Source organism: Semicossyphus pulcher, unplaced genomic scaffold (assembly GCF_022749685.1).
Source record: "Semicossyphus pulcher isolate SPU_LCO1_2020_fin unplaced genomic scaffold, fSemPul1.0.p SCAF_7, whole genome shotgun sequence".
NCBI classification, from domain to species: Eukaryota; Metazoa; Chordata; class Actinopteri; order Labriformes; family Labridae; genus Semicossyphus; species Semicossyphus pulcher.
The window spans coordinates 21,906,199-21,931,341 of record NW_027211748.1 but is presented as its reverse complement, the minus strand read 5'-3'; the positions used below and the strand labels follow the sequence as shown (position 1 = coordinate 21,931,341).

General features: G+C 42.6%; 6 protein-coding genes across 6 annotated transcripts; 4 read left to right on the top strand and 2 right to left on the bottom strand.

Moving 5' to 3' along the window:
- Positions 1-671: 671 nt before the first annotated feature.
- On the top strand, positions 672-7,266 carry orc2 (origin recognition complex, subunit 2). The gene is made up of 16 exons (XM_069685301.1): positions 672-699; positions 1,010-1,081; positions 1,182-1,337; positions 2,545-2,631; positions 2,725-2,802; positions 2,886-2,917; positions 3,010-3,067; positions 3,174-3,475; positions 3,553-3,662; positions 3,756-3,888; positions 5,414-5,510; positions 5,595-5,741; positions 5,816-5,987; positions 6,071-6,132; positions 6,233-6,351; positions 6,909-7,266. The coding sequence occupies exons 2-16, from the start codon at positions 1,012-1,014 to the stop codon at positions 6,990-6,992; spliced, it is 1,707 nt and encodes a 568-aa protein (XP_069541402.1). The 5' UTR covers positions 672-699; positions 1,010-1,011; the 3' UTR covers positions 6,993-7,266.
- A 66-nt stretch (positions 7,267-7,332) lies between these two features.
- On the bottom strand, positions 7,333-9,385 carry cfap410 (cilia and flagella associated protein 410). Its single transcript, XM_069685260.1, has 7 exons — positions 9,173-9,385; positions 9,026-9,044; positions 8,854-8,900; positions 8,486-8,715; positions 8,210-8,360; positions 7,874-7,973; positions 7,333-7,763 (listed from the first exon to the last, which is right to left on the bottom strand). Exons 1-7 carry the CDS (start codon positions 9,247-9,249, stop codon positions 7,599-7,601), a joined length of 789 nt encoding a protein of 262 aa, XP_069541361.1. The 5' UTR covers positions 9,250-9,385; the 3' UTR covers positions 7,333-7,598.
- Positions 9,386-9,620: 235 nt separating this feature from the next.
- rpl37a (ribosomal protein L37a) lies at positions 9,621-12,121 on the top strand. The gene is made up of 4 exons (XM_069685013.1): positions 9,621-9,682; positions 10,389-10,517; positions 10,705-10,787; positions 11,951-12,121. Exons 1-4 carry the CDS (start codon positions 9,680-9,682, stop codon positions 12,012-12,014), a joined length of 279 nt encoding a protein of 92 aa, XP_069541114.1. The 5' UTR covers positions 9,621-9,679; the 3' UTR covers positions 12,015-12,121.
- A 1,081-nt stretch (positions 12,122-13,202) lies between these two features.
- On the top strand, positions 13,203-16,419 carry pecr (peroxisomal trans-2-enoyl-CoA reductase). Its single transcript, XM_069685306.1, has 8 exons — positions 13,203-13,314; positions 13,881-14,014; positions 14,116-14,281; positions 14,361-14,442; positions 14,523-14,619; positions 14,700-14,810; positions 15,623-15,734; positions 15,850-16,419. The coding sequence occupies exons 1-8, from the start codon at positions 13,203-13,205 to the stop codon at positions 15,930-15,932; spliced, it is 897 nt and encodes a 298-aa protein (XP_069541407.1). The 3' UTR covers positions 15,933-16,419.
- Positions 16,420-16,850: 431 nt separating this feature from the next.
- On the top strand, positions 16,851-18,815 carry ndufb3 (NADH:ubiquinone oxidoreductase subunit B3). The gene is made up of 3 exons (XM_069684308.1): positions 16,851-16,924; positions 18,362-18,490; positions 18,583-18,815. Exons 2-3 carry the CDS (start codon positions 18,363-18,365, stop codon positions 18,731-18,733), a joined length of 279 nt encoding a protein of 92 aa, XP_069540409.1. The 5' UTR covers positions 16,851-16,924; position 18,362; the 3' UTR covers positions 18,734-18,815.
- A 460-nt stretch (positions 18,816-19,275) lies between these two features.
- On the bottom strand, positions 19,276-25,011 carry LOC138611582 (UDP-glucuronosyltransferase 1A1-like). The gene is made up of 9 exons (XM_069684760.1): positions 24,523-25,011; positions 22,018-22,081; positions 21,787-21,935; positions 21,535-21,662; positions 20,394-20,487; positions 20,133-20,258; positions 19,977-20,064; positions 19,669-19,888; positions 19,276-19,546 (listed from the first exon to the last, which is right to left on the bottom strand). The coding sequence occupies exons 1-9, from the start codon at positions 25,009-25,011 to the stop codon at positions 19,276-19,278; spliced, it is 1,629 nt and encodes a 542-aa protein (XP_069540861.1).
- Between the last annotated feature and the right edge of the window lie 132 nt (positions 25,012-25,143).

Genomic DNA, 25,143 nt, shown 5'->3' with positions numbered 1-25,143 from the left:
AATCTAATTTTACATTATTATTATTATTATTAGTAGCAGTAGTAGTAGTAGCAGTAGTAGTGGTTGTCGTGTTCCGTATACAATATAGATTAGACCAGACAATGACGCATTGAAACTCCAGTATTTAACACTGGATATATCAGATTCATTGCGTTGCAGGTAATGAATACACATACTGAGGCTGCGCTAACCACTCTGGATGGTACGGACCAATCACAACAAAGCATCCTCAGCATCCAACAGGGATGTGTGTTACAAGCTCCTGGTTCCAACCAGCTGTAAAACAAATCTGTTCTCTCAGAAAATAGTTGTATCTGTATAGTAGTAGGTATTACGGTTTTTAATTAAAAATTGTATTGTGATTATTATTGTTCTTGGTTTTGCTATTGTTATTATTAATATTGATAGTATTATAACTAGCATAACTTTCCATCGTTGCTATCCATAACTTGCTGATAATACTGTAATACTCAGTGAATTCTCAGCAGCGAGTACATCGCAACGTGCGAAGTGCATCTTGGGGAATGTAGTTTTTAGTCAAGCTGACGCGCTGATTGGCCACCATGTGACCTTTCACTTGTCACGTGGTTTAAAAACTTCAGGAGGATGGCGCGGAAAGTTGCCACACCGCCACACAGTGCAACTCTCAGTGTTTGACAGTTTGTTTACGTTTTAATCGGGTCATACGGACATTAGCAGGTAAGATGTTTTATTTGAGATATATTTGGCTTCTGTTACACTTTTATTTTCGACATTCAGAGGGCAGGTTGTGTTTATTGTTGCTGCTTCCCTCTGCTACAGGAGACTAACGTTACACCTCACTGCACTGTCAGCTAACATTACCATTACTTTAATTACGTTACCGTGACTGATAGAGCCAAACTGAATTAAAAGTCTATGTTCGCAGTTAAATATGTAACCATACGAAGCTAAGAGAGAGTGTGTGAGACTCTTCTGAGTACCTCGTCTTTTACCTACCTGCTGTCAGACTGTCTTGTGTCTCCTTCAGTCATGAGTGTGTTGGAGGTGAAGTTCATCGGTGATGGAGATGCTCTGGAGCACATCGTGGACAAACAGGAGGGTATGGACCACACAGTCACTCTTCTTCTCATGCATACATGATTGTGTTTATGAGCAGGTTTTAAACTACCTGCCTGTATGTGTGTGTATCTAACTATCAGGTGTGCAGAGCAGCAGTGGGGCTGTTCAGAAGATGGTGAAGTTTAAGAGCCCAGCTGGACGACGGGTCAGAGAGGATGAGGAACATGATGGAGATGAAAACGGACTCCTTGATGAGCAGAACTACATCCAAGCTCTGGGGACAGACAACGCAGAGGGTCAGTGTCAACTGCTGTTTTTTTGATTACCTATAGTGAGCAGAGATGTCCCAATGCATGAGCTGAAATCACTTCTTCCTTGCCGTTCTAAAAGAATAGTTGCTTGTGACGGCTTTAAAACACCCATGGAGGCAGGGCAGCACAAACTGCTGGTTAGGCTTCTGTTTAGGAGCAGCAGCAAAGATTGATCCCCAGTGAAAGAAGTCTTCATTTTTAAGACAATCGAATCAATTATGGTATCAAGTCAAAGATATCTAATAATCAGCAAAACTCTATCCCACATTGCAGGCAAGCATTGTTGGTGTTTCCCTTACTGGTATTGTTAATACAACAACTTATTAGCGAGCACTAAACCTTGCTCCCAGTCTCCCTGCAAGGGTATTCTCATTCAGAATCAGAAAAACGTAATTTATCCCCAGGCAGAAATGTTTGCGTTGCAGTTGCTCAATGCAGACTAGAAGTATGAAGAAATATAGAAAATATAAATAGAGTAAAAATATGTAATATCTGTTATATACATTGTATTTTGTATACAGAAAAAAATATGTAAATTATTTGTACAGAATATATAATAAGTAAAGCTGTGAATTATGTGTCTGTGTGTCAGGCAGTCAGAGGGAGGAGTTGTGGCAGGAATGACTTCCTGTGGCGTTCTGTGGTGCATCTTCAGTGACAGACTCATCAGGGAATGATACTATCACTGAACGTGCTCCTGTGCTTAACCAGCACATCATGGAGTGGGTGAGAGACAGTGTCCAAGATAACACGTAACTTGGACAGCATCCTTCTCTCTGACACAGCCGCCAAAGAGTCCAGCTCCACCCCTACAACGTCACTGACCTTGCTGATCAGTTTGTTCAGTCTGTCGGCGTTAGCTGCCCTCAGACTGCTGCCCCAGCACACATCAGCAGCAGGAAAGCACTAGCCACCACAGACTCATAGAACATCCTCAGCATCATCCTGCAGATGTTAAAGGGGTAGTTCAGTTTGTCTGAAGTGGGTTGTATGAGATACTTGTCAATAGTAAGTGTACCACATACAATGGATGCCGGTCAGCACGGCCCCGGTGCTGAGAAAGTTGCCGTAGTGCTGGCAGGGAAGCTAGGCTATATTAATCCAAAAAGGCCACTGTGGTTAGAGCAGCCTATTCTATAACGTTACTTTATGTTGTCACTCATTGGTTTCGTCCTTTTTCTTGGCTTTACAGAAGACGAGGATGGTTTGTCCAGAGTTGCTGGATCCTCCATTTTCACCTTTCAGAAAGTCAAACGTGGACACAGCATGGCCCAGACTGGTGAGAGCCCTCATACTCCACTGTCGCACACACACTAACTGATCGCTAACTTGGTTTTCATGTTATTAAACACTTATATTTTTGTGTTAATAGCAAGCGAGTTGGCTCGGACTCCTGGGAAAAGTGTGACCTTCAACACTGAACCCTCTACTCCCACCAGAGCAAGCCGCAGTGAGTCCAACACACTTTCTTTATATATCTTCAAACATCTACATACAACTAAGGCTGTTCTCTCTCTCTCTCTCTCTGACCAGACCACAAGGGTGAAAGCAGGACACCACAGAGGGTGAGACTTCATACTTTGAACCCTGCAAACTTTACAGTGATGTTGCTATTGTGTCCTCTTTCTCAGTGTAACCTCTGTTTTCTGTACGACAGAACAAGAAGGTTCAGTTTGTCTCCACGACTCCCCACAGGCTGAGGAAGAGAATGACAAGTGAGTTTAACATGTTATAAAGGGCCCAGATTCTCTTGTTATTAACGCAGATAAGGAATATAAGTTTAGACTTAGGCTGTGATCTAAACCTGTTTGAAACTTTCAGCTCCGAGCCTGCGCTCAGATAGTGACAGCGAGCTGTCGCCCTCCGACTCTGGAGAGGAGGAGGATGATGCGATTGAGGAGGATCAGAAAGTAAAGAAGGAAGACAAGGAGAACTTGAAGACTCCAGTAAAGAGCAGTAAAGGTTCATCCGCTGCTCTCTATAAGACTCCCGGCAAGAAGAGTAAAACTGAAGCCCTCAACCAGCCCACGATGGTGGAGGAGTATTTTGAAGCTCACGGCAGCTCAAAGGTCCTGACGTCAGACCGCACCCTGGAGCGTCTACACACACCTAAACTGGACAGGGTCGGTATCTAACAGCCAGTGTTGTGAAAGTATTCAGTGAGCTCCTGTGTTATTAAAGTGCAGTCTTGTGTTTGCAGGAGACGCTGGTCCAGCTGTTAGAAGGGAAACCGTCCTGCTACTCGAAAGAGATCCAGCAGCTTAACAACAAACACAGGAAGCACTTTAGCAAATGGATGTTACAGTTACAGTGAGTGTGGTTTGCACTTTCTTTGTTCTGTGATTTTTATTTGTCAGGTGTGAATCTTGGTACATGACGGTGTGATTGTGTTTGTTTGAGCAGGTTGGGATTCAGCGTGCTCGTCTACGGTCTGGGCAGCAAAAAATCTCTGCTGGAGGACTTCCGTGTGTCTTACTTGGCTGAAGAATTTCACCTTGTGGTCAACGGATTCTTCCCTTCAATTACTCTTAAATCAGTCAGTATACATTTCTAAATGTCTTGAAAATAAAATACTTGATTTGTACAACCTATATCAACAATTACACTGGGACTAAATAGGAGCAGGAGTGGGCAGTGAATATGGTCAAAACTAATACTCAAAAGACTTATATCTGATTCCTCTGTGCCGCAGAGCTCCAGTGTTGCAGCAAGGAGCCAAACTGCAGCACTTGAACATGTTCCTTTTAAGATGATGATCACTGGCACATTTGTTTATTCAATCAGTCTCGGATCCCATCGGCTACACGATGTAACCTCTGGGGACACCGGTGAACATGTCTGGTGTGTAGCCGGCAGTTAGCAATAAACGACTTCCAGTCAAGACTTCCTTTTCCGCGTGCGGCATTGTAACAGAAAAGGGCGTTTTTTCTGTTATTTACTTTAATTAACGGGTCTTAATTTTGCTGAAACATGATGCAGATCAGTAAAAAGTAAAAATGAAGCTTTGTCAGGTCTGTCCTCAGGAGAAGAAAACTACTTTTAAAATGCTCGTTTTTGAACGGAGGTTTGATCGATCTGATGCATTCGAGGAAGTCGGGAAATCTAAACGCTGCATGGCTTTCATGACACAGCGTCAAAGGAAATTTATCTCAAGTTGAATTTTTAATTTAGTGCAGATTGTTAGCTGTTAGTGTGCAGATATCTGTTTATAGACATGAATAAGAAGCCAAACTTGTTGTCCGATCACACTGATGGGAGCTGGCGTGTCATTACGCCGCATTACGGGCTGTTTTTCCTACATACCCCGCAGCCTGCTGATGCGTGATTGGTCAATATTACTCGGACTACATGCGTACTACAAACAGAAACCAGAACACTTGCCATCCCGTAAAGCCACGTCACTGCCTACAGGTTCTACATTTCTATGTAGATTCTATAAGTGGAAATTAATTCTGAATCAGTCCTGAATTCACCATCCTGCTGGAGAAAGCTCTCACTACAGCTTCACATGTAGATGAAAACAGCCCAAAACCACTGCATTGGATTGCATGTGCTTGGAGCTGAGAGATGGGGGCAGCATTCCATACTTCCATACTATTAGGAAGAGAAAAACATTTTTTAGTATGTCCCGACACATGTATGGCAAACAGAGTACAGTATTTGTTATTTGTATTTGCTAGCATGTTTTTGGGGATATTCTGACCCCCAGTTCTTTGCACAACAGAAGAAATGTCTCATCAACTTGCAAGCTATGTTGGTGGTGATCTCAAGGCCCGATGTTTTGACAAAGTTTTACTTCCTAAATGTATGCATGTGCCCTGCAAGGTATGTACTTTGTAAGGAGCTGCAGTACATACTATAAAAACAGAAAAAGCACGCAATGTGGCACAAATGAAAAGACGCTGTCAGGAGGTTGGGAAGAATCTGAGACAGACTAACGTTTGATTCTGCTCTTTCTGTTGGATTTGTTACCAGCCTTGTGTATAAAAAGAGAAATGTGTGAGCAGCAGTGATACACATTAGTTTTTTCTCCTTTCCTGATCATGATTCTGTCATTGCAGATCTTAAATGCTCTGACAGGTGAGGTCCTGGAGCACCAGGGAAGTTTCCGGACTCCCTCAGACCAGATCCAGTTCATCACTCAGACCCTCAAAGACAGTGAGTGTGTTTTCAGATCAGCTGTCTCAGTCTAAAGTGTGTGTTTGATTACTGTACCTTTAAAACTGAAGAGTTTCCTCACAGGTCCAGATCTCCATGTTTACCTGCTGATCCATAACATCGATGGGCTGATGCTGCGAGGAGAGAAGACCCAGAGTGCACTGGGGCAGCTGGCATCCCTGCCCAACCTGCACTTGGTGGCTTCTTTAGACCACATTAACGCTCCTCTGGGTGAGTGTTTGTAATGGTTGGTTGGTTATATTACGATGTATCGTTGTAGCTGAACCATCCCTGTGTGCTCCCAGTGTGGGACCAGTTCCAGCAGAGTCAGTTTAACTGGCTGTGGTGGGAGTGTGTGACGTTCCAGCATTACGCAGAGGAGACGTCGTATGAGAACTCGCTCCTGGTGCAGCAGACGGGCGCTCTCGCTCTCTCCTCGCTCACACACGTGCTGCGCAGCTTGACACCCAATGCAAGGTACCGCACACACCCTGATGTGTCAGAGCTTTAATATGGATAATGAATGCACAGGTTCTTCATTGCTGTGTGTCTTTCTGCAGAGGAATCTTCAAACTGCTGGTGAACTTTCAGCTGGAAAACAAAGATAACCCTTCATACACAGGTGCTGAAATACTCAAAACTTCAAAATGTGTTAAAGAATTTTCCCCGTAAATATGACCACAGAATTTACGTCTGTTATATTTTCCTTTCACCGCCTGCAGGACTGTCATTCCAAGATTTCTACCAGCGGTGTCGAGAGGCGTTCCTGGTGAACTCTGACCTCACACTGAGGACTCAGCTGACTGAGTTCAGAGACCACAAACTGATACGGACACGCAAGGTGGAGTCCTGTTTCTCTTTACAATTCGCATCGCTCCCAAAGCCTTTTCCCAATGCTCAGTTTGTACATCCTCGATTCCTTTCCTTGCCTCCTCTTCTTGCAACTCGGTCCCTCCCTCCTGAGATGCCTGCAGAGGAAGTGAGGAAAATACACGAGGAGAGAGGGGAGTGAAGGCCCGAGGCATTTCATAAAACGACACATCTGAGCTTCGAGTCATCATTTTAAATTAATGACAGTTAAATGTGTCGATCATGTCGTTGTTGCCTCTGTCTGTATAGTATGTCAGTGTTCATTACAGCTGTTATGTACGTATTGGTTTGTACATTCCAGCTGTAAGTCACACCTCTCTTATACATCATGGCTGAAGTTTACACCTGTGAATCCTCGCTAAAGCTCCTCCTGTAAGCTTCCTCTCTCCCGTCTCCTCCAGATGCATTTTAGGCCTTTAGGCATCGCTCGGAGCTCTACTTCCTGGTCACAGACAGGAAGATGGAGGAAAGGAATTGAGAAGAGCCCCTTGTGTGTCCCTCACTTATATTTTTCCCATGATTCTCCAGGGTGCAGATGGAGTGGAGTACTTGCTGGTGGCTGTGGATGCGAGCACATTGATGGATTTCCTGGAGAACGAGGATGGAGACTGAGAAGAGAAGATTTGGACTTCTGTAACTCCCGCATCATTCACTGACTTTACCAGGGAGTTGATGTTTTGGTTGAATCACTCACTGATACTCAGTAAAGGTCAAGAACCATCTGATTTACACAAGACATGAGCCCAGCTCAGGGGCTCTTCCCAGTTTAAATACATTATTGGTGACATGTATGTAGTTGTCATAAATGCCCCCCGTAGCACTGTGACATTCACTTCTTGTGTGTTGGTGTGTGAACACGTTTTCTGCTGACAGCTGTGTAAATAAAATCCACATGTAGAGTTTTTGTATTGCAAGTTAATCTCTTTAATTACAGAAATAGATTTACCTTTAGCAAAACATACAATCTTTTGTTCTTAAGAGGCAGGTAGGCATGCTGCTGTGAAAAAACAGAGCCGGGGAAATGGTTCAGTAGGAAAAGCCGTGTGTGAAAAGTCAGTGAAAAACATCACATGCAAAGCGGTAGCAATCAGAGGGTACCGGGTGATAAAAAGGGGACGTTTCTGGATGCTGTGTCAGAACATCAAGGGGGGGGGTTTGGGTTAGTGGTGGAAAAAGAGGAGGGAGAAGTTTGGCCCTGAGTGCATGCTGGGAAATATTTCAGTTTTGGATGTCGGCAGTTTTCTGTGTCTGCAGGGAATCGCTCAGCGTTTCTGAGTCCAGTGTGTAAGTCTGGAGTCTGTTTTGGGTTGCTGTGTGCACAACGTGGAGCTCCTCTTCATCCAGATCTCTCAGCAGAAGAAGAACTGCATCGAGGGTGTGCGACTGAAAATACAATTCATCACATAAAGGCAAAGATTATTTACAATATTCCAAGTATTAAGGTTTCTTCTGACATTGTGAATTTGAGAGAAGCATTTGAGATAAGAGCGAACCTTCTTCATTGCTTGTTTGTGTTCTCTGGTTGACGGAGAAGAAAGAGAGGGGAACTTATCTCTGGAGAGGGGCTTCATCCCCAACTCCTCCCTGATTTTGCTTCGTAAAAAAGAGAAAAAAAATTGTTCAAAAGACAGACGTTCTGTAATTGTTGAAGTCATCCACTAAGGTTGTGAATTGCCAGAGATCGCCATACTTTAGTCACAATATGATATTGTTGCAATTTTTGAAACATTTTGCAATATTTTGCTCAATACAACTTGTACAAAAAAGTAAGGCAGCCCCCTTAGCAACATGGGGACTTTTTCCCCACCCCTACAAACCACTAGGCTTACTTGGTCTCCTCCATGTTGTAGTTCAGAGGGTCGTTCTCTGTCTCTGCATCTGGATGTCCGTTGGTGGAGAGCTGATTTTGGACGCTGCCTGGTGGGGTGGTGACCACTTCACCCTCCACGAGAGCAAGAGCAATCTCATCCTCCGTCACAACTGCAAACGCCAAACACACAAGCTCAGAGCTATGCAAAGTTTTGCGCAAGATCAGCATTTGGCTTTTGTTCCCACTGTAGGTGAAAACCCTTTCTAATGCAGTGACAGAGCCACTGTAGTCTCACCTTGGTTGTCCAGCTTCTGTAGGTGAGGCAGGCAGCGCAGCACGGTGAGGCGATACTGGCTGGAGTCAGATCCACAACAGGGGTTCTCAGCCAACCAGAGCACCCTGAGACGCTTCAGTGAACGTAGATGAGAGAGCTCAGAGAGTGAGGGAATCATGTTCTTCCTCAGGTAGAGCTCACACAGAGACTGACAGCCAGCCAGAGGAGAGAGAGATGAGATGCTGTTCACACTGTAGAAAGAGAGAACAATGAGAACACCACAGGATTCATTGATCAAGTGCAGATGTAACGATATCATGTCAGTGTAATTAGACACATTGCTCTGTGTTTACACATGCCAAAGCATGCAAAGAGTTAAAAAGACTAACCTTAGTGTCAGCACCTCAATGTTGGGCATTTGAGAAAAGATAGAAATCTGGAAAGATACGGGAGTAGCTTATATTTTTTGTATACATACATAAATACAATAACATTAAACAAAGAAGAAGTTAAATAGTGAATTTAGTGTTAGTGTGACAATTTAACTGTTCGACTACTCACATCAGTCAGGTTGCATCCCCTGCACACAAAAGAAAATGATTGAACGTTACCATAAATACAACATATACAAAACAAGCTGACCTGTCAACCATGCAAACCAATACACATCTAATGTCTGCTGAAACCACTGTTTGCTGAAACACTTACCAGCAGTTCAGTTTCTTCACGCTTTCCAAGTCGGAGGCCTTAGCCTTAGCGAGAACCAGTTTCCGTGTTAGCTTCATAGCACATCAACTAACCTAGCTGTCAAGAGAGAATATTCTAATGCATTATATGTTCACAAACAAAAAGGGCCGCATTATGACAGGCTAGGTGGGCAAACATTTCAACTCTGCAGCAGCCAGGGTTGTTGTCGCCCACCCCATGAATACGCCTGCGCGTATCCACCGAAGCGTCCTTAGTTACATCCATTTCCTGTGTTACTATTGCGTTTTTTAAGACCTTTTTTGTTCAGAGTTTGCAACAGCAAAACTATCTCTGGATTAAATCACTTGTATTTTTATGCGATTTGACAATAACTGTTGTATTTATTTGTGTGTAGTTACAGCTGCATTCTACGAAAACTCAAATTCCCACAATGCAGCGGCAACGACTGGGTAAATCGCGCCTGCGCCGTAAGCAATCCCTCTTTGGACCTACGTCTCCACTGAAACGATGGTGAGCCTAGAATGTCCCCTTCCTAATCCATGTCAATCTGACACTTTGTGTGCTTTATATTATACAATCACATATTTGGGGGCTTTGTGGAGTCGTTTTTTATCAGACCCGGGTGTTACTTGTGTTGGTTTAGAGATTTTGTTGACAGTAAAAACGATGTTTTCGTGTCCTACTGAGACAGTAATGGCTGCCACCATTGCTACATACAGCTAACCAAAGTACCGGGCGGGCTTGTCATATTAGCATGCTGTCATGCCATTAGCTTCTGTCCTAGTGCAGAGGACCCACTGATATTAAAATAAAGTTGGGTGGCATATTTCACTTGTTAACCTAGTTGGCCGTCTCAAACCCTGGTCCGAGGTCGTTGAAGTAGTACAAGTTAGCTAGGTGGCTAACTTGGTGAGAGGAAGCTAATATTGGCTAGCTGGCTGCTTGACTAGTTCCACTAGGTTTTGCTTGTTATCCACTTAAAATATGTGTCGAATAATTGCAGTAATGTGATATGATAATCACGTGTAGGGTTTAATCTTGAATATTTGGCTGGTAGAAAATTGCTTGATGCTTACTTTGAATCTATAAAGTTGCTGTATTTAGTGCCAGTCAAGTGGTCAGTCTTTAGCAGTAACACAGTATAACAGAAATGGTTATTGCTTCAACACCCTTGTTAATGCTGCAATTTGCATCTGTGTGTTCATGTTTCTCACAGGCCAAGCGTACCAAGAAGGTGGGGATCGTTGGTAAATATGGCACACGTTACGGTGCATCGCTGAGGAAGATGGTCAAGAAAATTGAAATCTCCCAGCACGCAAAATACACCTGCTCTTTCTGTGGCAAGGTAAGGAAATCCCTGGGATCACTAGAAGGCTGTGCTGCAACTCTTTTACCAACTTTTGCATAAAGCAGTGCAGTATTCAGTGTATCTACTGATGGGGAGGAACACTGGGCATTCCTGCAGTTGATTTTACTGTTTGGTACACTCATAATGTTTCGACAAATCATCAATGTCATGTTTTCATCTTCAGACCAAGATGAAGAGGAGGGCTGTCGGTATCTGGCACTGTGGGTCCTGCAGGAAGACCGTGGCTGGAGGTGCTTGGACTTACAAGTAAGTTTCTGCTTTACTGTAATATGAACAACCCGCTTCATCTGTCAATATTTTGTATCCACAATTGAAATTGTTGCTGTTTAGGTTTTCTTTTATAAATTATTTTGGTTTGAGGGCTGACAGGGTTTTATCAGAATCAAATACTTTATTTTAATGAAATTTGGGCGTTATAGTTGCTCTGACACAGAGGCATGAAGAAATATAAAGAAGTAAGAAATATGTCAAGTATGTACGTAGTGTATATATACTATAATAAGAAGCAACACAACATTGTCAGAGTAATCAGCCATACAGCATGTTTTTACCTCTCTTAAAGTTTAAATATTATGCTAGTTGTCAGTATCTGTAATAGATCTATTGCAAAGCTTATAGGTGGTACTGATGCATTGTGGCCAAACAAAGTGCCTATTTTCTAATAAAGTAGTCCAAAAAATGTAAGCGTTTATTTCCACAATGGTTTGGCCCAAATAACATAGTGCATGGTTCTATTTGTTCAGTGTGAGACAGGAGCAACACAGCAATCACAATCATACAGAAAACATCTAACATTTAGAATGTCAATAACATCTATGGTTGACTGGGTATTTGATTGTGAAAATGCATTCCTTCAATTTTTTGATTACTATATGTAGGCAAGTATGCACAATGTAATGTACAATTTAATATTCTGCCCTCGCTTAATTTAGAAATAAGTTTTGTTGTAACATTTGAGAACATCTTTTCAAGAGCATGTGCCACATTTTTCAGTTTGTAAGTTTGCAGTGATGCCAGCCCAGGGAATAGTGCATTTCTTCAATGAGATCCAGGAAGGGTTTCATTGTGTCAATGGAGAACTGTAAAACGACCAGTATAGAGCCATGTTGGAATAAAGTAGTCGTGGCCTCCAAACCAAAATTTAAAAACGTTATGTTAAGATGGCTCTGCTAATCTATCACACCTACAGTCAACAAGATTTCATTGAAAAATGTTAAAGAACTACAAGACAACTCTAAGGTGCTTTCAAATAAAGTTTGGGTGATTACAGACTGCTTGTTGATCATGTACTGTTACCTGGAAAGCTATTTACACTTTAGTAAATTATGGCTGAAAACAAACTTTATTTGGTCACATGAATCTCAGGAATATACCAAGTATAAGTAATGTTTTTGTTTTGTCTCTTGCAGCACAACTTCCGCTGTCACAGTCAAGTCCGCGATCAGGAGGCTGAAGGAGCTGAAGGACCAGTAAACCAAGTGCAACGATCACTGGTGGATTTGGGACTTTGTTGTTTTCTATAATTTAACCGACCTGGACATGGCCTCAACATCCAAAAATAAATCGGTCTGGAGCGGAAATCTTTGTTTGTGTCTTTTTACATTTGTTTCACAGTGTAACAGTAAAATCAAACCTTGAGAGGGAACTACATAAAGATGCCTCAACAAACTCAACAAACATGAGTTCAAGTTGCAACTTGAAAAGCAGTACTGAGGTCCTAGCTTAATTGCACGTGTTGCTGCCACAGCGGAAGAAACTGGTTTTCCTGGCCTGTATTTGGTAAAACTGCGCTCATGTCTTTTACCAAATATGATGAATATATTCAGAATTGTGGGAGTTTTCACTTTCATCATGGGGTCAAAGTAGTCTGTATTTTCACCTGTGGAGAATTGATGGCTTCATCCCATATCTACTTCTTGGTGCAGGCATTGCTCATATGGCTCACTGCACTGATTCATAAGACAGGGTTTTGGTTTTATTTAGATGTGGTGAAGGAGATGATTTGCATGCATAAACTCAATCACCTTTTACTTTCAGTCAGACATTGTCAGCAGTGGCTGTATGATTAGGAAAATATAATTTAAAAAACGCAGGACAAGATGGGTTTTTTATTTTATTTTCATAGCTCTCTTTATTGACCTTCAGCACAAGTACAATTAGACATACCTACAGATAAGTATACATAAAACAGATACAAGCTGTTTTATTTTTTTTTAGCTTTTCACTCGTGGTAGTTGAGCTTAATGACTATTTTAAGTCTTTACAAATCAGATTGTTCCTCCCAAATACTCTCAGGGCAAATGCTTGATAACATAATTGTCAATGAAAGTACTGCATTATTAAAACTAAAAACGCTCTTTTTTGAAACATTAAAAGACACCAAATTTGCGTAGGCTATCTCTTTATCACTTTTGATTGTCTACGAACAAATAAGTGCCAAAGTACTGAAAAACACTTCAATATTGACAACTTGATAAAACCATATTTTACACAATATTATAATACAGTAAGTTCTATGTATTAAAAAAATCTACCTTGTAAAAACACTGGTTGAATCCTCAACACAGCAATGTAACACTGAAGACGCCAACTGCCGTAAAACGTCCAGTAGGGGGACCGATGTCGTGATTCTATTCAGCAGGGTGAAGACAAGAAACCAATATGGCGGCGTCCAGTGTTTTCAGACCGGGCTTGTTTAATCACAAAGTAGCGATAGTTACAGGTGGAGGGACCGGTATCGGTAAAGCTATCTCTGCAGAGCTGCTGGAGCTCGGTAAGTGGAGTTTTTCAGTCACAGCAGGACATTTTATTCACAGTGCAGACATTTGAAAGTGGAGAGCAGCGGACTGTCAACAAGAGCCAAGTGAACTTCGACACAGATAAAAGTCTGTAGGTCCTTTACCATGGGCAGCGAATTTATATACTGTGGAAACAAAATGCGTGCTTTCAGCTATCAGATCAATTTGTTTGATAAAAAATGATTTAACACGTTTACAGAGCGCGTCAGTGTGTAAAAAAAATCAATATCTTGTCACATAATACGAAGGGTCACTGAATTTGGTGTAACACTGATTACATACAGACAAGTTACTGTCTATGTTGGTCTGAAATTATTTAAAAATAAATGTGATTTAAAAAATAAAGAAAATAAATTCAAACTCCGAATTACATTTTATCTGTTTTTGGAGAGCACTGAATGAAAAATGACACAGGAGCATGCATTCAGTAATTCCGATTTACCAAATAATTGATTGAGCAGTTATCTGTTTGTATGAATCGCTATATTTAATATGAGTCCAGGCTTTGTCATAGATTTGTCATGAACTATTTTGTCCTCAGGCTGCAGTGTGGTGATCTCCAGCAGAAAGGCGGAGAGGTTGGAGGCAGCAGCTCAGGAGATGAGACAGAAAATCCCTCCCTCCAGCCCTGCATGTGTCACTCCTGTGACATGTAACATTAGAAAGGAGGACGAGGTGGGTCTCCCTCTGCACATCTTCAGCCTCTTTAACTGCCTCCTGTTAGTGCTCTATCCTCTGATTTCATGGTCCTCTTGTTTGGATTTCCCATGCATCAGGTGAAGGATCTTATTTCTACAGTCCTGAAGAAGTACGGCAGGATAGACTTTCTGGTGAATAATGGAGGAGGTCAGTTCCAAAGCCCAGCAGAGTACATGTCCTCCAAAGGCTGGAAAGCTGTGATCGACACAAACCTGACTGGAACCTTTCACTGCTGCCAGCAGGGTAAGATGCAGGCCACTAACACTGATCCTGTGTGTGTTTGTTAAAGCTCTCAGTGTGACTGTTGTTGGTCTGTCCACAGTCTATGCAGCATGGATGAAAAAGCACGGAGGAGTGATCGTCAACATCATTGCTGACATGTGGAGAGGCTTCCCAGGCATGGCGTAAGCAGCACTGCGCACAAATGTACATCAAACCAATCACTTCCTGTTTGTTCAAGCACTTTACGTTATCTCTCTGACAGACACACAGGGGCAGCGAGGGCTGCAGTGGACAACTTAACAAAAACTCTGGCCATCGAGTGGGCAGCATCAGGAGTCAGAATAAACTCAGTTGCACCAGTATGTACCTAACAAATCGTTCAAGTTGGAGGTCTTTAATCATGCAGTAATTTTAAGTCTTTGCATTTGTCCGGTTGCAGGGCATAATCTTTTCCAAAACTGCGATGGAGAACTACAAGGAACTTGGGCCAGAAATCTTTAAGATGTCTATCCCATGCAGCCCCGCAAAGAGGCTGGGGATGCCAGAAGAGGTTTGTGATGATGTAGGGATACTGAAATTTTGTTGAGGAAAGCACTCTGAAACCCCAGATACAATTAGGGTGCTTTCACACCTATAGTCCATTTGTTTAATCCGAATCAAAGACCAAATTGTTGCAATGTTTGCATTAAGTTTTGTTTGTGTTCACACTGCAGCTTTTACCAGAGGACTAAAAGTTATGATGCACGTGGAAACTGCTTTCTGATTGGTCAGGAATTCCTCATAGGAAAACTCCCTGAACTAAAGAGAGAGAGCACACTCTTCAATCACACTCAACACGATCACGATTTAATGTTTTGTTGTCTGAGTTTTTTCTGACACCCCTGCTTTCAGGCGGACCAGATTTCTTTTGTTTGGTCCACACCACAGTTTGAGTTTGCTTTCACACCACCTTGAACCGACCGGACTATCCGGCTAAATGCACCAGGGTTCGGTTCAAACGGATCAAACAGTCCAGGTGTGAAAGTACCCTTAAGGGCTTTTTACACTGCCAGTTCAAGGTGGGATCATTATGCCTCTGTTACGTTACGTATCTTATGTAGAACACACGGAGGCTGAATGGGGGGTGAAGTCGTACTGCCTCTGAGCCAATCTGAACATCAGAATATCAGACTTTTTACTGTCTCTGTGAGACAAGAAAGTCATTTAAAACAGTATGATGGGAAGGTCAGTGTCATGACGTGGGCAGTGAAGTGATTTTAATAGAAAATACTCTATCAATACTTAATAAATGCAGAGTCTGTTTACCTTCCGCTTTGTTGCAGTGTGACAGATCAGCAGTTATTGAATCTGTTCCTTTTTCAGATCTCATCAACAGTGTGTTTCCTGCTCTCTCCTGCTGCAACCTACATCTCTGGAGCCTCTCTGAGGGTCGATGCAGGACAGAGTCTGTATCGCTCCATGTGGGAGATACCTGGTACGGACGGCTTCATGCATCCAAACTCCAGCATGTTTTATGTACTGCATATTGTGATACTGTACATACCGGTAGCTCACTGAATACCTGAGTGTTTTTTTCCATTTGTCTCCAGACCACAGTGCATGGCCTGAAGCTCCAGAGGGGGAGAACCAGGAGGCTCTGAAGGACCTGCTCAACCCAAAAAGCAAACTGTAATTCATTGTGACTGAGCATGAGACCGATGCATGTTCGCTCACAAGAACCATGGACACAGAGCTGTACATGCAACACATGCACCGTCAGAGAAAGAAGACACCATTGTGGACTGATAAATGAGAAATTATTTGTTATGTAAATCATGTACATAATTGTATACAGTATAATTTACTGCATGTCTGATTGTTTCTCTGGTATGATGAGATGTGAAGTAAACTATTGAAATTTACGTAAACTTTTTTTTCAGTGCCTTTGTAAGTAAACACAGTGCTTTGTAACACAAATGATACAAAGTCCTTATATTGACAGAATACAAAAAAACGGATCAAAAAAGCAAATTTATTTTTCAACCCCCTTTTTTATTTTTCACCTTTTGATTTTCACTACAGTGTTAGTTTTAACATCCATCTTTGTATTACACACAGAATGTGGAACTTTTCCTGTATATTTTTATTTGAAAAAACATGTTCTTTATTATTAAAATGCTTCTAATAAAATACACCTAGTAAAATATTTTTTTTTGTTACATTTGTATGCGTGGATGCAAAAAAGGTCTTTTGAAAAAGTCTACCCCAGAGTTCAGATAGAGTTTAAGGATCTAATATGGTCTACAAAAGTATACAGATTAATCAGAACTATGCTTTGATAATATTGTATGTTACGTAATTTTGAAACAGCTGCTTCTTCACAATTTACATGTATCAGAATGAGCTTTATGGACCACAAATGTACACAAACAAGGGAGTTTATCTCTTATAATGCCCTGTACTGTTAGCGGGACAATGAAAAATGATATTCCAGCAACAAATAAGCGCATAGCCGTGTTTTTTATATGGTGTTCTGCTGTTAAATTTAATCGTACTTGAGGATAAAGTTAAAACGCTTTCGCCATGAGAATTTTGTTCCTAACGCTGTGCCGTATTTTTGCCGTAAAACAACGTCAACGGTCGCAACACTTACTCAAGCAGCAGAGGTCACAACAAACCACTCAGGTACACAGATTTTTCTTTTAAATGTTAATCTTTTACCTTGTTTTTGTGTTTCCTTTTCAAAGTTGGTGATTGTATTACCTTTACGTGTATGGAGGTAGAGACAATGCGTCTTAGAAAACAAAGTTTGCAATATAATTTATCAAGCGAATGAACGTAGCTAGCTAACGAAATGCTAGCACATAGAATTATGATGCTAGCTGAGGAAAAACTTTCTACCTTTGAAACTAACCTGTTTGTCTACGCATTGATTTTATTAACATGGGTATTGATTATGTAACAGTACGATCATTTATTTTAGTTTGGTAAATTTGTTGTGTTATGAGTGACAATGGTTGGGTTAATATGTCTCGTCAGTAATACCATAAATCGTATTTCAAATTTCTAACACCAGTTTAAAGTTTGGGTTTTCAATAGTAACAGCACACATTAGAAAGCAATGACATTGAACACACAATATAATGTGGCATTTCTTAACAGTTTTTTATTCACAAAATATTATGGATTCAAGATATTGGATCTTTTGCTGATATTTTGCAACCCCATTTGACGATTTCGATACTACAATATTAGGCATTTGTTTTTTCCCACCTAATTGCAGAGAACATCAAGTCTCCCCTGTAGTGGAATTGATATCATGCCTAGTCTTATTGTAGTGGCTCACTGTGGCTGTAGTAAATTCTGTTACAGTATTTCGTACTACAGTACAGTATAATACTTTGTTTCTAAAAGTAGAGAATAGAATGATTTTGGGCCGACTTTTAAAGTAATCATTGCATAGGTTGTGGCATACATTTTTTTTATTTGCTTTTTCCTTACATGTCAGACTTGATACTAAAACAGTGCAAAAAAATAGTCCTGAGAAATTTAAGCTGAGTAACATATTACATGTTGAGCGATGTAAGACTGGTAAAAATAGACAGTGTCTATGCAAACAGGCAATTTTTATAGATGTTTATACATAGATAATTTAACAGTATTTAGAAGGAAAATGTTTTGGTTATAGTATTGTGATGTACTGTGTACTAAACTGGCCTCTTATGTCACCATCATTTCAATGTAAGAGCCTTTTACACAGGTGATTACGTTCATTTGACAAGACTAAGCTTCAGCGTCGCTGAAAGTTAAATAATATCAAAGTAGAAGAGGAGATACTCAGGACTGATCATCTACTTATTTGCCTTTACAGAATAAAAAAATACTGTAAAGTAAACCAAGATACATGGACATTTTTGGATGTTATTTGTGGCAGGGTGTTAATCTCTGTTGTTCATTGGGTGTTGAAATGCAGCATGTGGCACTTTCCTTCACTGTATATCTGAGGGTGTTTGGGCCTCGATTGGAGAGCATTTGTGGATTATGAGTATTTTATTTTGTGTGTCTCATATTATCACTGTACTAAAACTCAGACGTGTTGTAAATATTTGTATCTGCCTTCAGCATGGGAGGTGACCACGGCCATAGCAAGATGTCCATGCCAGACTGGAAGCAGTGGAAGCCGGAGGGAACACCGCTGGAGTTCACACAGCAGAGGCTGGCAGCCAGAGGCCTCAAGGACCCATGGGCGCGGTCAGTAAATATACCTACATGAAACATAGCTGATATTTCAGTAATCCTTTATTCTGACCCTGCTCCTCTTCTCTCTCTCTCTCTGTCTTTAGTAACGAGGCGTGGAGGTACACAGGCGGCTTCGCTCGTGCTGTCACTCTGTCAGATGTGCTGCTGAGAGGTTTCAAGTGGGGCTTTGCTGCCTTTACTGTTGCTCTGGCTGTCGAGTACGCTCTGTTCCCCCCAAAGAAGGGTGGCCACTAATGCTCATCTTTGTCCCTCAATCCTTGAACATAATGTCCAATAAAATTCTGTATTTTCTGTTTATTAAATGTCCTTATGATCACCTCATGGCTTCCCTTATTCTTACACTTGTTAAATCAAACCGTTAAAACCATCTTCACTTTGCATTTATATTAGAATGATAATGATTATTTGTAATCTCCTTTAACAAAGAGTGTTACAATATTAGAATGTTACAATTTAATTTGTCCAAAGCGACCTACATGTGAGAGTTAATACAACACAAGCAACAATCAAGAAGGAGGGAACAAAGGCAGTAAGTCCCAACAAACAGTTAAGTGTGATCGGACACTGGTGCCGACAGCCAGTGCACAGGCGTTTTATTTTTTTGATAATCATGAGCAGCATCAACAAGGTCAATATAGTCTTCATCATCATCATTAATATCCTAATCAACATCAACAACATCCTCAATGTAATCATCATCAATATCATTAAGTTCAGAGGTGTTCGTGAAAGAGCTGGATGTTGTTACTGAGCTTAATGTGCAAAGTAGCACCAGGTTACTCCTGCTTCCTCTTCCTGCTCAGCTTCCGGCAGCACAGTTTGAGGCATTTTACAGTCACTAGTACAAAAACCAGCACAACAGTTGCCAGAAACGCGATCACATCCAGGCAGAAGTACTGGAACCAGTGGAGGTCATGGACTGCAGCTCTGAGATGTTTTGCTCCTTTGTGCCGCATCACAAATTCTGTCCAGAACACAGAGAGGTCGATGGGCTCCATTGGTCGGTCTTTATGGAGAGCTGAGAGCCTCTGCATGTTCTCTTTATACCTGGACATGGACAGATTAAAAATACAGTGAAGTAGAGCAGATTCTTTAACTTCCACTTGTATCTTCCACTGAGCTTGTTTTTGATAAGCCGACCGCACTATGAGCGACCTTCTCTCCCTCACCTGGTGTCATTGATGACCTCATTCAGCCCCTGGAGAAGGTCTTCTGTAGTGATCGTATACAGATTCAGCACAACTCCGGCTCCTTTGCTCGCCAGCCTTTGCACATTGTCAGGCTGGTCCCCACCAATCGGCACCATCACCATGGGAACAGCGTGGCACAGTCCCTCAAACAGACCGTGTGAGCCGCCATGAGTGATGAAAGCCCGAACTCCGGGTTGAGCTAACACACAAATATGTCAGAAGTCATTGTATGTGAAGCATCGTCGGTCAGTTTTGTCAGTTTGCTTCACATTTGATGATTTACACACCTAGTAGGTCATTCTGAGGCACCCAGGGCATCATCTTCACATTATCTGGGACATTGTCGGGAATCTTCCCGTCGTACCTCCATATTACCTGTCAGAACATTTTTGTTTAGTGCATTGATGTATGATTTAAAATGTGTGTTCTATATATTCTTGTACCTTCTGTGGGATCTGTCTGAACGCTTCCAGGAAAATGGAGGTCGTCTCCTCTGGCATATCTGACACCATGCTGCCCAGAGTGAACACTATAAAGCCGTGCTCTCCTGACACCCACGACTCCAGATCCTGCAAAACACAGAGAGTAGGGTCTGGCATTTAACTCTGTGATCTTTCTCCCTCCCTCCATAAAGAGCAGTGACATGAAGTGAGAAAGAACGTTTAATTGTTTTTAAATTAAAATCTTAAATACTCAGGCCTTACTTTAGGTAGAGGATTTCTCACGTTGCAGTTGATTCCGCCTACTAGTACCAGATTAGGCATGAGAGGACGTGGCAGCTCCATTGCAAAGTCAAACCTGTTCAAAGACAATACAATAATATGTATTTAAACATTAGAGAGAAAAACTAGGGACTCTATAGTTCTACTGGGGGACTTCAACGCCCATGTGGGAGGAGCATGGGAGTTTGCTCATCCAGTCTACACGTGTTTTGTCAACTGGGAGAAGACCTATGATCGTGTCTCTGCAGGAATATGGGGTACCAGGGCCGTTGCTACAAGCCATCCAGTCTCTGTTTAAGCAAAGTGAGAGCTGTGTCCGCATCCTCGGTCAGACACATTCCCGGCAGAGGGACAACAAGGGACATCCAGAAAACAGTGGATGGCTCCCTCCGGTTGGGGAGTGAGTCTCTGCCTCAAGTAAAGGAGTTCAAGTATCTAGGAGTCTTCAAGAGTGAGGGTAAGATGGATTGTGAGATTGACAGACGGGTTGGTGCAGCGTCAGCAGTAATACAGGCGTTTTACCGGACCGTCGCGGTGGAGAGGGAGCTGAGCTTTAAGGCAAAGCTTTTGATTTTACCAGTCGATGTACGTTCCAACCCTCATCTATAGTCATGAGCTTTGGGTAGTTACCAAAAGAATGAGATTGTGGATATACAAGTGGCCAAAATGAGTTTCCTTGGAAGGGTGGAGTTTCCAGGGGGGGCTCAGGTAGGTTGCCTTAAAGGATGCCTCCTGGGCAGCTCTCTTTGGAGGTTTTCCGGGTGCGTCCAACTGGGAGAAGACCCGGTGGTAGACCCAGAGCTCGTTGGAGGGCTTATATATCCCATCTGGCCTGGGAACGCCCCGGAATCCCCCAGGAGTAACTGGAACACATTGCTGGGGCGAGGGATGTCTGGGTCTGGATGGGTGGTTGGATGGATGGATGGATGGATGGATGGAATTTAAATGATAACCACACATACCAGTCATACTAAATCATAGTTAAATAGAACTGAATTATAAAACCAGATGTGATTAATAAAGATATATATAAGCATGTTTGGGCATGTCTCCTACACCAGACAATCTAAGTTTATTTGTGTATGTCTGCAAAATCTCACTGTATCCCCTTTGTACATGTTACCTCATGAGCCAGATGTCAGATTCAGACAGCACGTCAGCCACGCTCACCTTCTCAGCCAGGAACTGATGGGCTATGGTGTCAAAGTGCCAGTAGAACAGCCTGCACATCAGAGGCTCCAGGAGAGCTACCTGTAGGTCAGAGGCAACACACAACAATAAGGAACAAAGGTGGTGCTGCTTGGCAAAGCGCTACAATTCAGTTGAATAAGTTAATAATAAATCAGTCCCTGCATATTTGGCTGTAAGTGCTCACCAAAGTATTGATAGTTCTCTCCTTGAAGTTCATTTTATCTGTGTATCCAGTGAAAAAGCGGGGCACATATGAGGGCGGGGTGGGGCAGCCAGAAGCCTTCATATCCAGATGACATGGGATCCCCCTCAGGACGTTAATAATGGGGAGACCTGAAAGTGATGCAACATTGCCAGGTGAGGAAACTGGTGGACGTATAAAACCACAGATAATCCTAAGTGTGGCAGAACTCACCTAGTTTATAAGCGATTAAGTTTCCTGTGGGCACCATGGGGTCGGATACAACGGCGTCAAAACCCTGCAGAGAGAAAAGGTGAACAGGGAGAAGAGGAAGAAGGGGCGAATGTTCAGTAGTGTGCACTAATAAAGCACAAGCATCACTGTGTTTAACATTAACATCCTTCTCTCTCTTAATCTTTTCATCCCAGTTTAGTGTTGGAAAGTAAATAAACTAACATTTTCTATAAAGATAACATTTAAAGTGTGGCAATCATACAGTCATAGGGTCAAGGGTCAGTGCTCGGTCCCCTTCTCTTTTCAATATATACCACCTCACTTGGTGCAATCATTGGCTCCCATGGTTTCTCATACTTGCTATGTGGATGATACCCAGCTCTTCCTGTCATTCCCACCAGAGGACACTACAGCCTCGGCATGGATATCATCATGCCTTGCCAATATCTCTAAATGGATGAAAGAACGCCACCTTCAGCTTCACCTATCCAAGACTGAGCTCCTTGTCATCCCAGCCAGACCCTCAATGCAACCACAGATCAATATCCAGCTTGGATGAACTGAAGTCGTACCCACTGGCCAGAACCTGGGCGTCAATTGTGACGCCCAGGTTCACTGTAAGGTTCACGTGGCCTTGCTTGCTCGATCATGTCAATTTGCCTTGTACAACATCAGGAAGATCAGACCCTACCTTTCAGAGACTGCAACATAACTGCTGGTACAGGCTCTCGTGATATCACACATTGACTACTGCAACTCCCTCCTCGCAGGCCTTCCTGCATGCACATTGAAACTTCTGCTGATGATCCAGAATGCAGCAGCTTACAAAACAGCAACAAAAACCGCTCCTGCCTACCTGAACGCCTCATCCAGGTCTACACTCCCTCCCGCCCACTACGCTCTGCCAATGAAAGGCGCCTAGTACTCCCTCGCTAACTAGACTCTTCTCCTCAGTAGTCCCCAGGTGGTGGAACGAGCTACCAAACTCCATTCGGTCCGCAGAGTCCCTTTCACCTTTAAGAAGAAGCTAAAGACCCAGCTCTTTGTGAACACCTCTGACCTTAATGATATTGATGCTATTGAAGATGATGACATCGAGGATGTTGATTAGGATATTCATGATGATGATGATGACTATGTTGACCCTGTTGATGCTGCTTCTGATTATTCTAAAAAAAAAAAACGCCTATACACTGCCTGTCGGCACCAAGCGGCAACCTCCGGTGTTGAAAAATGAAGCAAATGCGGAAGTGCAAAAAAAATGCAGTTCCTCGAGTGGCCACTTGAGGCTGGCTCCAGAAAACAAGAAATAACATTACAGCTGGTGGGAAAATGCCCATTTTTACAGCAGAAATAAACACGTTTACAGCCTGGTACAAAAAACGGGTTTGTTATAAATAGCTAATTTTATTGTTGATAACTGTACGGGGTTGAATTTTTTTATAACACACCCGTTTTAATTTTATTAAGCCTTAAATCATAGGGGCCGGATCACTTGATTGACAGGTGGATCCTGCTGGCTGTCTGCTAGACGTCAACACAGACACAGACACTGAGCTTAACTTCACCTGTTTGGGTTGTTGGAGACTTTTGGGGATTTTTTCATTCAAAGTTTGGACAAATAATCTGTCTCTGTGGGATTTATGGAACTTTATGGCTGTGCAAGAAGTCTGAGCTCCAGCTTTTCGGTGAGTTAAATGCTAGTGTTATTGTATTGAAATGTTTTTAGCACTAAGTAGCAGGTATACTGTGCTTGCTTTTGCTGCTTGTTAGCCTGTGCAGTGTTTATTTATTTAATCGTCGGCCAGTAAATAGGAGTCAGGAGTTGTTGGCGTTTCTCCGGAGAGATTACAGCGGACCGTAGTGACGAAGAGACCGGTTCTTTTACGTTTCCCGTTACGTGTCAGCTCGCTGCTCTCTCACCGGACGAGCGAGCAGCGAGTCCGCTACTTCTATAGTTTGATAACTAAACACCTGCAGTCAATCACCAGCAGAATGTCCTCCTGTCAAAGTCAAACTAGCTCATTCATTATTTATACAGTCAATGGCTAACAACCGCTAGCTACGCTGAGGAGCATATAGCCTAGCTTCATAGCCGTAGCGGGCTGATTCATGCGGCCCGCCCATAGTACTCAGCCATAGGCTTTAGCTCCGCCGTGCTCCGCGTCTTTGCCTGCCTCTGGATTAGCCGGCTCTGGCATTTCCAATATGGCGACCCCCAGCGGCGGCGCAATTCGCGCTTCAAAACGCTTCTTCAGAAACCAATGGGGGACGTCACTGAGACTACGTCCATTATTTATACAGTCTATGGTCGGCACCAGTGTCCGGACGCACTTGAAGCTGATTGTACAAGATTACCTGAACATCCCACAGTATAATGCAGTCCACGACATTAGAACAAGTACCTCAAGAGAAGCAGACGCAGTCAAAACTAACGCCTCATTATTCCAGATTAAAGTGTTGTATTTTATAAGACGAAACACCTGTTTCTGTGTCTATACTCACCTGCTGTGCCAGATGTGTGATGATCGTATCATTGAACAGCAGGCACTCTGCAGTCGTGTGGGTGATTTCCATAAACGCCTGCATGTGTGAGAACGTTTTCTTGATCTTCGTTATGAAAGACGTATCAGATTTTTCAAACATGTCCTTGCTTGTGGACATGAAATGATCAATATCAGCCTTGGTGTAAGGGACAGGAAAGGTCACAGTGTCGTAGTGTTTCCCTGGACCCATCCGCATGCTGACCTCTGGTATCACCACTGTCACCCTGTGTCCGCGGCGGCCCATTTCTTGGGCAAGAGCCTTAACGGCCACCCAGTGACTCCCATCCATGGGTATCACCAGCAGTTTGCCCAGGTAAGGTGGAGAAGCAGAGTCACTAGGAGGACTGGTAACAACGGCTTCAGTCTCCTCTGTCTTCAACTTTTTCTCTGCCACAGACTCGCCCACGCTCAGCAGCAGGAACACAAAAAAAAGAGCTGCTTTCCACATTGTTAACTTTCCTGTGTGTCTGCAGCTTGCTAAATCCAACACAGACAAGAAGTAGTGCAATTGAGGACTAAGAAAAACCTTGTTCTCTTTCCTTTGAATGCTACTGTAAACCACTCCTTTGTGACTTAGCAC

Bases quoted from the DNA above. Each gene is read 5' to 3' on its own strand.
- LOC138611582 (XM_069684760.1), bottom strand. From the start codon at position 25,011: ATGTGGAAAGCAGCTCTTTTTTTTGTGTTCCTGCTGCTGAGCGTGGGC. The intron at 19,889-19,976 runs GTGTGTAAATCA...TTTGTGTGTTAG, and splicing joins GCCTCAGAATGACCTACTAG to CTCAACCCGGAGTTCGGGCT. The intron at 19,547-19,668 runs GTGAGGGAGAGA...GTCCATGTCCAG, and splicing joins GAGGTCATCAATGACACCAG to GTATAAAGAGAACATGCAGA.
- ndufb3 (XM_069684308.1), top strand. From the start codon at position 18,363: ATGGGAGGTGACCACGGCCATAGCAAGATGTCCATGCCAGACTGGAAG. The intron at 18,491-18,582 runs GTCAGTAAATAT...CTCTGTCTTTAG, and splicing joins CTCAAGGACCCATGGGCGCG to TAACGAGGCGTGGAGGTACA.
- orc2 (XM_069685301.1), top strand. From the start codon at position 1,012: ATGAGTGTGTTGGAGGTGAAGTTCATCGGTGATGGAGATGCTCTGGAG. The intron at 2,803-2,885 runs GTGAGTCCAACA...CTCTCTGACCAG, and splicing joins TCCCACCAGAGCAAGCCGCA to ACCACAAGGGTGAAAGCAGG. The intron at 3,068-3,173 runs GTGAGTTTAACA...TGAAACTTTCAG, and splicing joins GCTGAGGAAGAGAATGACAA to CTCCGAGCCTGCGCTCAGAT.
- pecr (XM_069685306.1), top strand. From the start codon at position 13,203: ATGGCGGCGTCCAGTGTTTTCAGACCGGGCTTGTTTAATCACAAAGTA. The intron at 14,015-14,115 runs GTGGGTCTCCCT...CCCATGCATCAG, and splicing joins ACATTAGAAAGGAGGACGAG to GTGAAGGATCTTATTTCTAC. The intron at 14,811-15,622 runs GTTTGTGATGAT...TTCCTTTTTCAG, and splicing joins GGCTGGGGATGCCAGAAGAG to ATCTCATCAACAGTGTGTTT.
- rpl37a (XM_069685013.1), top strand. The intron at 10,518-10,704 runs GTAAGGAAATCC...TTTCATCTTCAG, and splicing joins CCTGCTCTTTCTGTGGCAAG to ACCAAGATGAAGAGGAGGGC. The intron at 10,788-11,950 runs GTAAGTTTCTGC...TGTCTCTTGCAG, and splicing joins GGAGGTGCTTGGACTTACAA to CACAACTTCCGCTGTCACAG.
- cfap410 (XM_069685260.1), bottom strand. From the start codon at position 9,249: ATGAAGCTAACACGGAAACTGGTTCTCGCTAAGGCTAAGGCCTCCGAC. The intron at 7,974-8,209 runs GTAAGCCTAGTG...TTTTTTACGAAG, and splicing joins TACAACATGGAGGAGACCAA to CAAAATCAGGGAGGAGTTGG. The intron at 7,764-7,873 runs GTTCGCTCTTAT...TTGTATTTTCAG, and splicing joins ACAAACAAGCAATGAAGAAG to TCGCACACCCTCGATGCAGT.